This window comes from Marmota marmota, unplaced genomic scaffold (genome assembly GCF_001458135.2).
Source record: "Marmota marmota marmota unplaced genomic scaffold, marMar, whole genome shotgun sequence".
In the NCBI taxonomy this organism is placed as follows: Eukaryota; Metazoa; Chordata; class Mammalia; order Rodentia; family Sciuridae; genus Marmota; species Marmota marmota.
In genome coordinates, this window is record NW_026000037.1 from 52,544,015 (window position 1) to 52,556,087 (window position 12,073).

Below are 12,073 nucleotides of genomic sequence, written 5' to 3' on the forward strand. Positions count from 1 at the left end.
GCCCTCAATCTGTTCTTAAGTAACAGTTCCCTGTGCTACTCAAGATCAGTTTTTTTTTTATTATTTGTTAACAAAAACAATAGATCATAAAAATGCTGAAATGAGCTTCAAGTTATATGATATTGGGCAACATGCCATTGGAATAATCTCAAAAGTATTTTCTGAAGAAAGATAAAATTATGTTATTTGAGGTATGAATCTGTTACCCATTGTAATAATGATGTGTAGCAAACCAACTACTACCATTTGGCTCTAAGATACTTTTCTAGTCTTAACTTCTAGTTCCTTCTCTGAAGCTCTCAGAATGTCCTGTCACTAAATTTTGCTTATATTACTTCTTCATTCTTACAGCTTTATGTTCTAGACATGATTCTCATGTATCTTTTAAGATCTAGCCACAACTCCACACATCTTCCATAAGGTTTAGAAATTAAACTTCACTGATGAACATTTATAAACTTTTTATCTTGTGATAATTGTTGCTTTCCATAACTATAGAATCTGTAGACAAATCACCCCTAGTTAAAATGCATCTTCTTTTACAGCAAGGATGTCTTATATGTCATAGTATTATAGTAGTATAATTTCTTTAATTTGATTTTTTAAATAAGGCTAATATTAAGTAAATATTTAGGAACCTTTGCTCTAGTAGTACACAAATTATACAAATTATGTAAACGTGCTTATTACGTTGGTACTGCTAATGGTCAGAATTAAAGCAACCCAAATATTCAATAATAGTGGAATAATTATATAAATTTTAGTAATACTATTTAGAAAAATATTATGGAATATTTCTTAAGTATACTTGCTTATGATAAAATGGGAAATATTTAAATATACCATTAAATGAACAGATTTTAAAATTCATATATGTATAATTTCCATATAGAATGGAATTACACTCAATACAAGGGCAGGATGGAAATACCAACTTTAAGTAATATTACTTTTCTTCCTGTCATCCTACTTTTATGTTTTCATAATGTAATATAATCCACTATAATAGTCCTAGAAACATAAAAATATTTATTCAATGAAGAGTAAAAAGCCATATAGACTGTTTTGATTCCTATAAATAAAATCATCTTAAAAAGTAGTTATTTATAATATAGGGGAATAATAGAGATGCATGTTCCACCAATACAAAGATACATAATTAAAGAGTGAATCTTTCTTCATTTACTCTCACATATTTTAGATTGTGTACGGAAGTTCAAGTGCTGTCAGATAAGCATAGAGGAAGGCAAAGGGAAACTCTGGTGGAACCTGAGGAAAACATGCTATAAGATTGTGGAGCACAACTGGTTTGAAACGTTCATTGTCTTCATGATTCTGCTCAGCAGTGGGGCTCTGGTAGGTGGTACATAATCTGCTCCTTCTCCTTTTCTCTGAAGCCCTTTCCCTTTCCCTCCAGTGAACCTCATGTTGCACTTTTTAGAATAAGATATTTGTGAGAATGAAAGACAATACATGTGATGTGTTTAGCACAGCATGAGAGGCCCAGTAAAGAGCAACTGTCATTGCTTTTTCTGAAGTAATCCTCAGATGGAATTAAACCCAGGTTAGTATGGTATCTTATGATAATTAAAGATTTTTAGTAACAGGTCATCTATTAAGAATGAATGTGTATATATAATGGGCAATTGTCAGCTAAATACCAAACTCCTTAACTTAAGCTCCATGCTTCATGGAACTCAACTGTCTTGTTCACATGGATTCACTACTTGCCAACCGTGGCAAAGAGTGAGCTAACTCAATCACCGAGGAATAGCGACTAGAGAGCATTGCAAACCTAATGTCACTTACTGGAATGGCCAGTTTGGTCAAAATGCTGACCGATATAATGAAAACGATGTGACTCATTTTCCCATTTGATGATATAAATATCATTGCATTTCCTTCGCTTTTCAATTACTTACTAGAATGTTCAATGAGTTAATTTTATTATGAAGACAACTGCATTGTATCTGGAGGCCTCTAAGCTGACTTCTGATTTAACCAAAAATCCTGCATCCTGCCATGTACTCTGTCCAGAAGACCAGCCTTGTATTTTAATGCCAAGGAAAGAGGAACCTGTGAAGTCTTATCAGTGGCTGACTAGTGATTATACTCAGTTTAGGCTCACCAAATTGCAAAAACATGCTGGCACAATGACTTGTTTCTGGGAGTTTCCAGCCACAAGCTGAGCTCCAGATCTCTCAGGCCCTTCTGTTGAGCCCTGATCATAAGCCTCTTTTGTCCTTGATCCAGGCTACCATGTCATCCTGGTAGTTTTCCCTATAAGAAGATTGAGCTAGATAAATTGACTTTTGATTCTATAAAGCCAAGGGGCTTCTGCAGTTGAGTTCCCTACCTTTTCCCAAGAACTCTACAAAATGAGGACAGAGCATATATGCCCATCCTGGGGGGGCAGGGGAAGTAAAAGATAATAATCCCTTTTCTTTTCCAGAGGCCAAGGGGCCTTCTTGCCCATTATTTGTATCACTGTGAGGGCACATTTCAGTGATTGCACTGAAGAAAGCAGATCTACACCCAAATGACTTTCTGCCTCTTAAAATTTTAAGCTCTTTTGGGATACTCTAATACCAAAATTTAATTATTGGAATTCCTCAGTGGACTGAAATGCCCATTCAGTAGTCACTTGTGTCCAGATAACCATAAAGTAAATGCAGCCCTAAGAAGCACTAACCCATCCTGCATTGGGCACCCCATGAAAGGTTTGCATATGTGTCTTTCCCTTATACATAAATTAGAGACTGTTTATGCAATGAAACTGTTTTCCACTTACAGGCCTTTGAGGATATATATATTGAGCAGCGAAAAACCATTAAGACCATGTTAGAATATGCTGACAAGGTTTTCACTTATATATTCATCCTGGAAATGCTTCTAAAGTGGGTTGCATATGGATTTCAAATGTATTTTACCAATGCCTGGTGCTGGCTAGACTTCCTGATTGTTGATGTGAGTATTCTGCAGTCTCTTATTTCTTTCTGTGGCAGCTGATAATAGGTACTAGTCCTGACAATGGTGGCTGTCTTGTAGTGGGCACTCAGTAAGTCCTGCATTGGCTGAAATATAAATGATACTTTCTACTTTCCCAGTGGAAGGATGCCTAAAATATTTATTGCCAAATAAAGTATGTATACATTCTGGGCAGAAAAATCAAATGCCACCTTATTTTCTTATTGGTTTAGGTTCAAATTTATATTTGAAATTCTAAGTTATTCAAAATTATATATTAATTATGGAATTTTTATTTTTCACTCTCACATTTCACAAAATAGAAATATTTAAATTCTTACCAAGCATCTTTGTCATTAGTATCTTTATCATGAAAAGGGCCTGTTGAGAAGTGTTTGTCATACAAATGGAATATTAACTCCAAGGAAATTTGAAAGTCCAAAAAGCAAGAGTTATCACTTGATTTTTGTGTTGATAGAAACAGATTCACTATCATCCAGTTATTTAAAGGTTTATTATACTACATTGGTGTTGAAATAACAGAAGGTGGGATGCCAGAATACAGAAGAGTTTTAAAATAATTGAATATGAGACAAATTACTACTAAATGTAACATGTGTACATGCAGAATTACATTAAAGTCATCTGAAAATAAAAAAGACTATAAGTAATATTTAAAAGTATATATGTTTGAACACTGTGAATAATGAAAAAATTACTAAAACTATAGCCATTTATTTATTTGAATAATGGGATTATGCATGATACTATATCTTTTTGCTACTTAGCTTGTGGTTGTGATAGTTTGACAGATTGTTAATAAAATACCTAATACTCAAAATATCTAAATAAAGTCACAAAGTCCACACTACTTGAATAGAGAAATATTTTTAAGAGAAATTTAGGTTTCCTGAAGTTCATACTCATAGATCCTAATATATATCAGTATCTACTATTTTTGACTTAGGAAAACTATTATGAGTATATATGAAACTGGTTAATACTGTTTTTTAAATAAAATATGTATATTGCTCATATATTCTGTTATGAAAGTTATAAATATAACTAAGTCATTTTTCTCATCCTGAAGGACTCTCAGTCTAACAGTAAAGACAGATAGGTATTCAGTGACATATTGGCACCTGTATTAGAAGTGCAATTTGCTTCACTTGAAAGAAGAGGAAAGGCATCATGAGGGAATTGGAGTGTGGGTTGGAATTTGAGGGATGAGAACATCAGCAGGTTCAGATGAGGGAGGGACACCGAGTGTTAAAACACTGATGTATGTCATGTAGGGCCAGTTCAAGAAACAAGTCTTTGGGGGTTGGCATAGACTGCCAGGAAATAAGAGAAAACTGTTTGTTGGTTTTGTCATTGAATGACAAGGTAACAAAAGTTAGAAAAGAGTATGAAGAGACCCAAGATGCTATCCAAGAAATTTGGACTCATGATTCAGTAAAGAGTAAGCCATTGAAGAATGACATACAGGGAAGTGACAAGACCAGCTTGCTCTTTTAGGGAGAGAAACTGGTGTGGGTGCGAATAATGGAGTAGAAAGGGAATCATTTAGAAATCAAAAGACCAATTAGAAGACTGCTACAGTGTCTGAATGTGTCTCCTTTTCAAACCTAGCAATACAAATTACATTAAAATTGCATATTTACAACCTCTTTTAGTCAGCTGATAAATATTTCCCATGTTCAGAATATTTTTCATGTTTAACTTTTATCTTTCATTCTTTAATGTATGCTATCTTTTTGGTTCTGTCTTCAGAGAAGGTAAAGTACTGTAGGTCCTCATTTCCTATATACAGAAAATCCTCACAGTTAATAATTCAGTTATTTTGTTTTTTCATTACCTGTGAAGAGGATTACAAATCCTAAAACATCTGATTTTAGGGAAACTAAATAAACCAGTTGAAATAAAATTTTGAAGCTATTTTTTTTTCTAAATTTGGAGATTTCACTTTCAGATAGCATTGCAAAATTGGTTTAAGTAAATTAAGATTTTTGTAACAATATTCTATGTGCTTTACTTATTACTATTAAACATTCTTTTACAAATATATATATTAATATAATTTTAAAATTATACTGCACATTTGTTTCTGTTTATCTGCTTTTGGAATGCTGATGTGCTTCAGGATGAAATACATTTTCTTGACATGAATTTTCTATATATTGTCAAAGGAAATCAGACATTTCTGTGCCACCTATAACTGGTTTTCTTTTTCTTTTTAGCTCAGTATTTCAAAATTTTAATCAACTTCATTAGTCGTCTGTATGAATGACTAAAAAAAAACATTTTTCTTGTAATCTTTTTGTTATACTAATATCTCAACTTATTTTATTTTAATTCACTAATTTTATTTGATCTATTTAATTATGCTTCTCAAAATGTGGTTTATGGATCAGTATTTTGAACCTTACCCAGGAACTTGAAGAAATGCAAATTCTCAGGCCCCACTCCAAACCTACTCAGTCTGTGCCAGCTGTCAGTAATTTTAATGAGCCCCTGGGTGATTTTGAAATTGACTGAAGCTTGAGAACCACTGGATTATTGCACAGAGAAAGGTTTAACTATATAGCCAAATGTGTAGATGTTTTGCCTGTAATAAGAACATTGTGTTGTTTTCTCTGTGTAGGTGTCATTGGTTAGCCTAACTGCAAATGCCTTGGGCTACTCTGAACTTGGTGCCATCAAATCCCTCAGAACACTCAGAGCTCTGAGGCCATTGAGAGCCCTATCCCGGTTTGAAGGAATGAGGGTAAGTAAGACTGAGTACTTTAGATTTGGATAAAATCATAGTTGAACTTATCTTCTTTTTACATTAGAAATGACAAATCCAAAGAGGATTTCTAAGTTCTACATGCACATTGACATAATCAATCAGTCAATGTTTATCAGATGTCCATAGTACCTGCCATTATTAAAGACACAAAATATAATGCCTGAATGTTTCCTAAGATCTAGATTCTCACTCTGTGAGAAATCTCTTATTTGGGGTACACTGCTAATCTGAATTAAGATTTGCAGGGCTGGGGTTATAGCTCAGTTGGTGGAGTGCTTGCCTTGGGTACACAAGGTTCAATCCCGAGAACCACCAAAAGAAATATATATATATTCTCTTTTTATTCCCCTTATAAATGTACTAGCAAACCTACTTGCTATCATTTAAAACTACCACACAATTGCTTATCTTTTTTTCACTGTTCCATATGATGTATTTTGAGCCTTTTGAAGCCTGAATCTGGCCTTTTTCAAACACAGGCTAAACAAAGTCTAAAAAGTAGGTCAGCTGTGGAAATATGAAACTCACTTAGAAAGGTGATACAAAGGAACTGGGAGGAATTTGTGCTGATGTTTGGCATCCCCAGGGACACAAAACCTAAGACCACAGCCCTACCATCTAAAAAATTATGCTGCCCTGTCTCTATAGTTTAGTTGTTAAGAAGAAAGCTGCAGAAAATGATGCTTTTGTGATATTTGAATATAGTTACTTAGACTTTATCTGAATATTGCAAACACAATCAGAGATGAATGTTGTGTTTAGGGGTGTGTGTGTGTGTGTGTGTGTGTGTGCATAGTTATATAGAAAGTAATTGTTACGTGGTATATTCTTTTCAATTTGGAATCATTATTTTTTCCATAGTAGATTTAATTCTTTCAGTAATGGAAAAATTTTCATATTTCCTATGTATAATTTGTCCCCAGATATTTTCTTTTACTCTCAAATTTTGGTAGTAAATTGTATTGTTTGCATTTACATTTTTTATGCTCACATGATGATCTTACTTATATATCTATGTAGTCTTAATTATTCTTTGCATTTTTAGTTAGTTCCATTTCTTGATGAATATCTGCTACACATATATTATTCTTCTCAAGAAAACATTCTACAATGTAAATTCACTTTTTACCCTTTGAATAATAACTTCAAAATTCTTAGCTGACTACCAGATATTTCTACTCAACATTCAACTTTGAGAACAGATATATTTTATATAATTTGACTGTTACACTTGTTGTCATGTTTAAAAGTAAGTAAAAATAAGTACTAATTGTTGGATGTTCACTTTTCTTGTCCCTCTCATCCTGTGCCAGGTTGTTGTAAATGCTCTTTTAGGAGCCATTCCATCTATAATGAATGTACTTCTGGTCTGTCTGATTTTTTGGCTAATATTCAGTATCATGGGAGTGAATCTCTTTGCTGGCAAATTTTACCATTGCATTAACTACACCACAGGAGAGATATTTGATGTAAGCGTGGTCAACAACTTCAGTGAATGTAAAGCTCTCATAGAAAGCAATCAAACTGCCAGATGGAAAAACGTGAAAGTGAACTTTGATAATGTGGGACTTGGATATCTTTCTCTGCTTCAAGTAGTAAGTCACCATTTTATTATTCCCAGTGTCATAAAATGAAAATTAGTGTAAAATTCTTCTTCTCCACAATGAGATATCAACTCACTGCTGTTAGAATGACTATTATCAAAAAGAAGAAATATAACAAGTGTTGGCGAGTATGTGGAAAAACCCTTGCACAGGGTTAGTGGGAATGAAAATTAGCATGGCCATTATGGAAAACAGTATGCAAAATTATAAAAGAGCTACCATATGATCCATAAATCACATTACTGGGTATATGTCCAAAACAAATGTCAAATCAGAATGTGAAAAAAGACACACTCCTATCTTTTTCACATACAAATTTCACATTGCAAATAGAAATATACTGATTACTCTTGCAGCATTATCACAATAGGCAACTCTGGAATCAACCTAAGTGTTCATCAGTGGAAGAACGTATAAAGAAAATGTGACATACATACACACACACTCACACACACAGTGGAATACTATTCAACCTCATAAAGAAAAAATCTTGTCATTTGTAACAGCATGGATGAACCTATTAACTAAAATAATCCAGACACAGAGAAAGGAAATACCATATGATCTCACTTATATGTGGAATCTGAGCAACAGAATAGGATGGTGGTTAACAAGAGCTGAGAGTGGGGAGAAGAAATGTTGAACAAAAGACAAAACGTTTCACTTCAACAGGAGAAATCATTTCTGGAGATCTATTGTCCTGCATGACCATTATAAGTAATAGCAATGTAGGATATTCTTGAATATCACTAAGAGTATATTTTAAGTTCTAAACACAATACTGATATGTATATACCAACTAATAGATACCAATATATTATATCAATAACACATTATTGATAATGTATATACCAACTAACAAGAGTTACCAATTACACTTCTCCCTGACCTTATTTTCCTTGATCCTCTCCTTCCTGACCTCTACTCCCTAATCTTACTTTCTCTTGAATCACCTCTATATAAGCTCCCTGTTTCTGCTGATGGGCAGTATTATCACAGCCTTTGGGACAGGAGTTCCCTGTGTTTCTTATTTTCTAGCAAAGCCATAAACATTCTTCTTCCTTTTTCTCAAGAAAAAAAAAACAGTTACTAATTACATAATGGCACATGTTCCTAAATATCACATTGTACCATATAAATAAAAATAATTTTATGCCAGTTTAAAAATAAATAAAAATTTAAAAGCTACTAATACCAAAATGCATGTAACTTTAAGGATACTACATAGGTGCAATTAACAATATAAAAAGAAAAAGGAAAGAATGTACTTTTTAGTATATGAAAATACTTCCACATTCCCATCTTCCTAGATTCCTCCATGAATGCTGACTTAACTTATCTGCAACATGTTGGAAACAAGTTAGCTCTACAAAATTTATAGTCTCTCAGACATGCATTAAGTAGACAGACACTAGTTCATTGTCACTGGGTTTCCATCTGTGTTCCCACTGTTTTCCACCATCCCATCTGACAAAGTAGAAGTGCTTTTCTGGGATAGGGGGTTGGAGAGGTGTGCATGTGGCTAAGGGGAAGAATGGAAGATTTCTGGATACCTTCTCAGGTACCAGACAGTAAGTAACTAGACCTTGTCAAGTCTTCACCTACCCAAACTTCACCAATACCATAACCAAATTCCTTACCTTCACACTTTTGTTCCAACTCTCCTTTTCTGCTCATCTTCTTGCCTGCTAATTGAACACTTTCAGATAGGAAGACTGCTGTCTTACAAATGATAATCTTTCTATCTATGAATTCTGCCAAAAATTCATAAGAATTCATTGAGCCCTTCAAATGTGCATAGTATGTTATACCTACTTGCTCCTGGAGGCAATCCACATAAACAATCTTCAATATTAAAGGAACACTCAAAAGGCTATAGTCTGTGGCACTAAGGAACTGAAAATAATATCCAATCTTTTGTTTTCAGTATTACTATTTCCACAACAATAGAAAAAAAATATTGATCAAAGTTACTCTATTTTTCCCATGTCCCCGCCCCCCATTATGGATCAGCATCCACTTATGAGAGAGAACATTCAGCCTTTGGTTTTTTTGGGATTGCCTTGCTTCACTTAGCATGATATTCTCCAGCTCCATCCATTTACCTGCAAATGCCATAATTTTATTCTCTTTTAATGTTGAGTAATATTCCATTGTGTATATATACCACAGTTTCTTTATCCATTCCTCTATTGAAGGGCATCTAGGTTGGTTCCACAGTTTAGTTGTGAATTGAGCTGCTATAAACATTGATGTGGCTATGTTGCTATGACAATTTTAAGTTCTTTTGATTGGGCAAAGGGGAGGAAAATGTGGGGAGAGGGCATGGGAGCAGGAAAGATGTGGAATGAGTTGGACATCATTACCCTAGGTACATGCATGACTGCACATATCGTGCAATGCTGTATCTTGTACAACCAAAGAAATGAAAAGTTATGCTGCAGTTGTGTACAATGAATCAAAATGCTTCTACTGTCATATATACCTAATTAAAATCAATTAATTAATAATTTAAAGAGAACATTATATTAAAGCTCAAGAATATTAAAACCAAAATCAATACTCTATAAATCTGTAGAAAAAAAGAATGTAACTTACACAGGGTAAAGCATCAGATTGAAACTGATTTTCAACAGCAAAACTGCCTACAATAAGACAATGGAATAATGTCTATATTATACTGGTTTAAAATCCCTTATCTATTGCATAACCCAAATAGTTTTAAAATAGAAAGTTTTGAGAGTGTAATAACACAATTTATTTGTAAAATATAACCATATGTGAGATAAAAAAAGAATTAAAATATGGAAAGCAGTAAATTGTAGTTAAATATGTTTGCTTTCTGATTAGGAAAGTTCTTCTCATATACTAGTTGTTTCAAAATATTCAGCAACATTAAGGATATTGTCAAGAATAAATTCCTAGGATTGGTTGTTGGTGATAATTCTATATAGAAAAGAATAAGAAAAGAAAGCATAAGAGCAAATAATGCAGTGTGATTTTGAATTTGTTTCTTACTGGTGGTACTCTTAAAATATTCATACCTAGTCAAAAGTTGTTGATTATGATAGATGTCATAGAAAAACAAAAGTTGAAGTATTTTCAGTATACATATTATAAAACATTGTCCAAAGAGTTTAAATACTAGCCTCAAAGTATTTTACATACATATATTAGAAAAAAATCTTACCTACTTTGGTACTCTTTTCTCTTTTAAAATTACATATAAAATAGTGTACATATTCATGGTGTGCCATGTGATATTTTAATGCATGTATATATTGAGTAATGTTCAATTCAAAGTACATATATCTTCTACTTAAAACATATTATTTCTTTGTGGTAAAAAAACATTCAGAATCCTTCTATCTAGCTTTTTAGAATTTTTTTATAATTTATTTTATAAAATCATAACATGGGGAAAACTAAATATTATGATTTTTTTTTTTACAGGCTACATTTAAAGGATGGATGGATATAATGTATGCAGCTGTTGATTCACGAAATGTAAGTCTATTTAGAGGGAAAATTGTTTAGTCTGATAAAATCATTATTTCTAGTGTTGTAATTTACTTATTTTAATAAAATAAAACTATGTATAAAGCTATAAATCTATTTATAGAGCACAAATATATTATAAAAATATATATTTAATTATATTAAAATATTTAATCTCACATTATTTCTTCCTTGATGAGTTTTTTTTCCTATACCCATTGTGATTTCTCTTTACTTTTTTATTAAATATTTACTTTTTAGTTATAGATGGACACAGTACCTTTATTTTTATGTGGTGCTGAGGATCAAACCCAGGGCCTCGGACATGCTAGTCGAGCACAGTACCCCTGAGCCACTACCCCGTCCCTTCTCTTTACTCTTTATGGTGCTGGGTATTAAACCTGGGACCTCTCACATGCTAGACAAACATTCTACCACTGAAATATATCCCCAGCCCTCATTGTGAATTTTTTAACACTGTTATAGTGTTTAGCATGGCAATTGATACTTACTAATGTATTGACTATATTTGTGCCATAAAGCATTTTATTTTTGTTTTATAATCTACCTTATACACCTCAGTACCTTTGAAATTTTTTGCACAATTAATTTCTCCCTATTCAACAAGAAAGGAAATTATGGTTTAGAAAAAGAGATTGATTGCTGGTTTGGTAGAACAAGTCAGTTAAGCTCAAAATTCTGTTTCTCTGGTATCAACAATTGGCTTTCTGAATAAAAACTTTCTGATTTTTTTTTTAACTTCAGAGGCAGTAAACACTGAAAGCCCTGCACTGTATTATGAACCTGATATGGATTTTTAAATTTAATTTATTACTGCTTTCTATGCAATTGAACACTTTCAGATAGGAAGATGTAAATTTAAAACAAGATGAGACAGTACCTACATACCTTCCATATTGGCAGTACTAAAAAGTGTGATGATATCGAGTGCCCCTGAGTTCAATCCCCAGTACCACTCCCCACCCCCCAAAAAATAAAACCCTACAGTAATTTGTTCACATGTATAGGATAATCAATTTATAAGAATAAACATAGAAGCAACTCAAATGAACAAATATTATATGGTGATGGAAATGAATGAATACAGCCATCTTCAACTATATAGAGAAATCATAATATATAACATTCAACTAAAGAAACTAAACACATAGTATGATTTCATTCATATAAAGTTCAGAAATTGATGAAAGTG

At 32.9% G+C, this 12,073-nt stretch overlaps 2 protein-coding genes across 10 annotated transcripts in view; one reads left to right on the forward strand and one right to left on the reverse strand.

The window, feature by feature from the left end:
* Window positions 1-12,073, reverse strand: part of LOC107136895 (sodium channel protein type 1 subunit alpha) — a 939,664-nt gene that overhangs the window by 273,278 nt on the left and 654,313 nt on the right. The window lies entirely within an intron of this gene.
* Window positions 1-12,073, forward strand: part of Scn2a (sodium voltage-gated channel alpha subunit 2) — a 151,696-nt gene that overhangs the window by 125,567 nt on the left and 14,056 nt on the right. For all 5 annotated transcript variants that reach the window (XM_048812408.1, XM_048812407.1, XM_015478974.2 and 2 more), the window contains 5 exons: window positions 1,202-1,356; window positions 2,794-2,967; window positions 5,612-5,734; window positions 7,072-7,353; window positions 10,816-10,869. In XM_048812408.1, coding sequence (XP_048668365.1) covers window positions 1,202-1,356; window positions 2,794-2,967; window positions 5,612-5,734; window positions 7,072-7,353; window positions 10,816-10,869 — 788 coding nt within the window. The remainder of the gene's footprint in view (window positions 1-1,201; window positions 1,357-2,793; window positions 2,968-5,611; window positions 5,735-7,071; window positions 7,354-10,815; window positions 10,870-12,073) is intronic.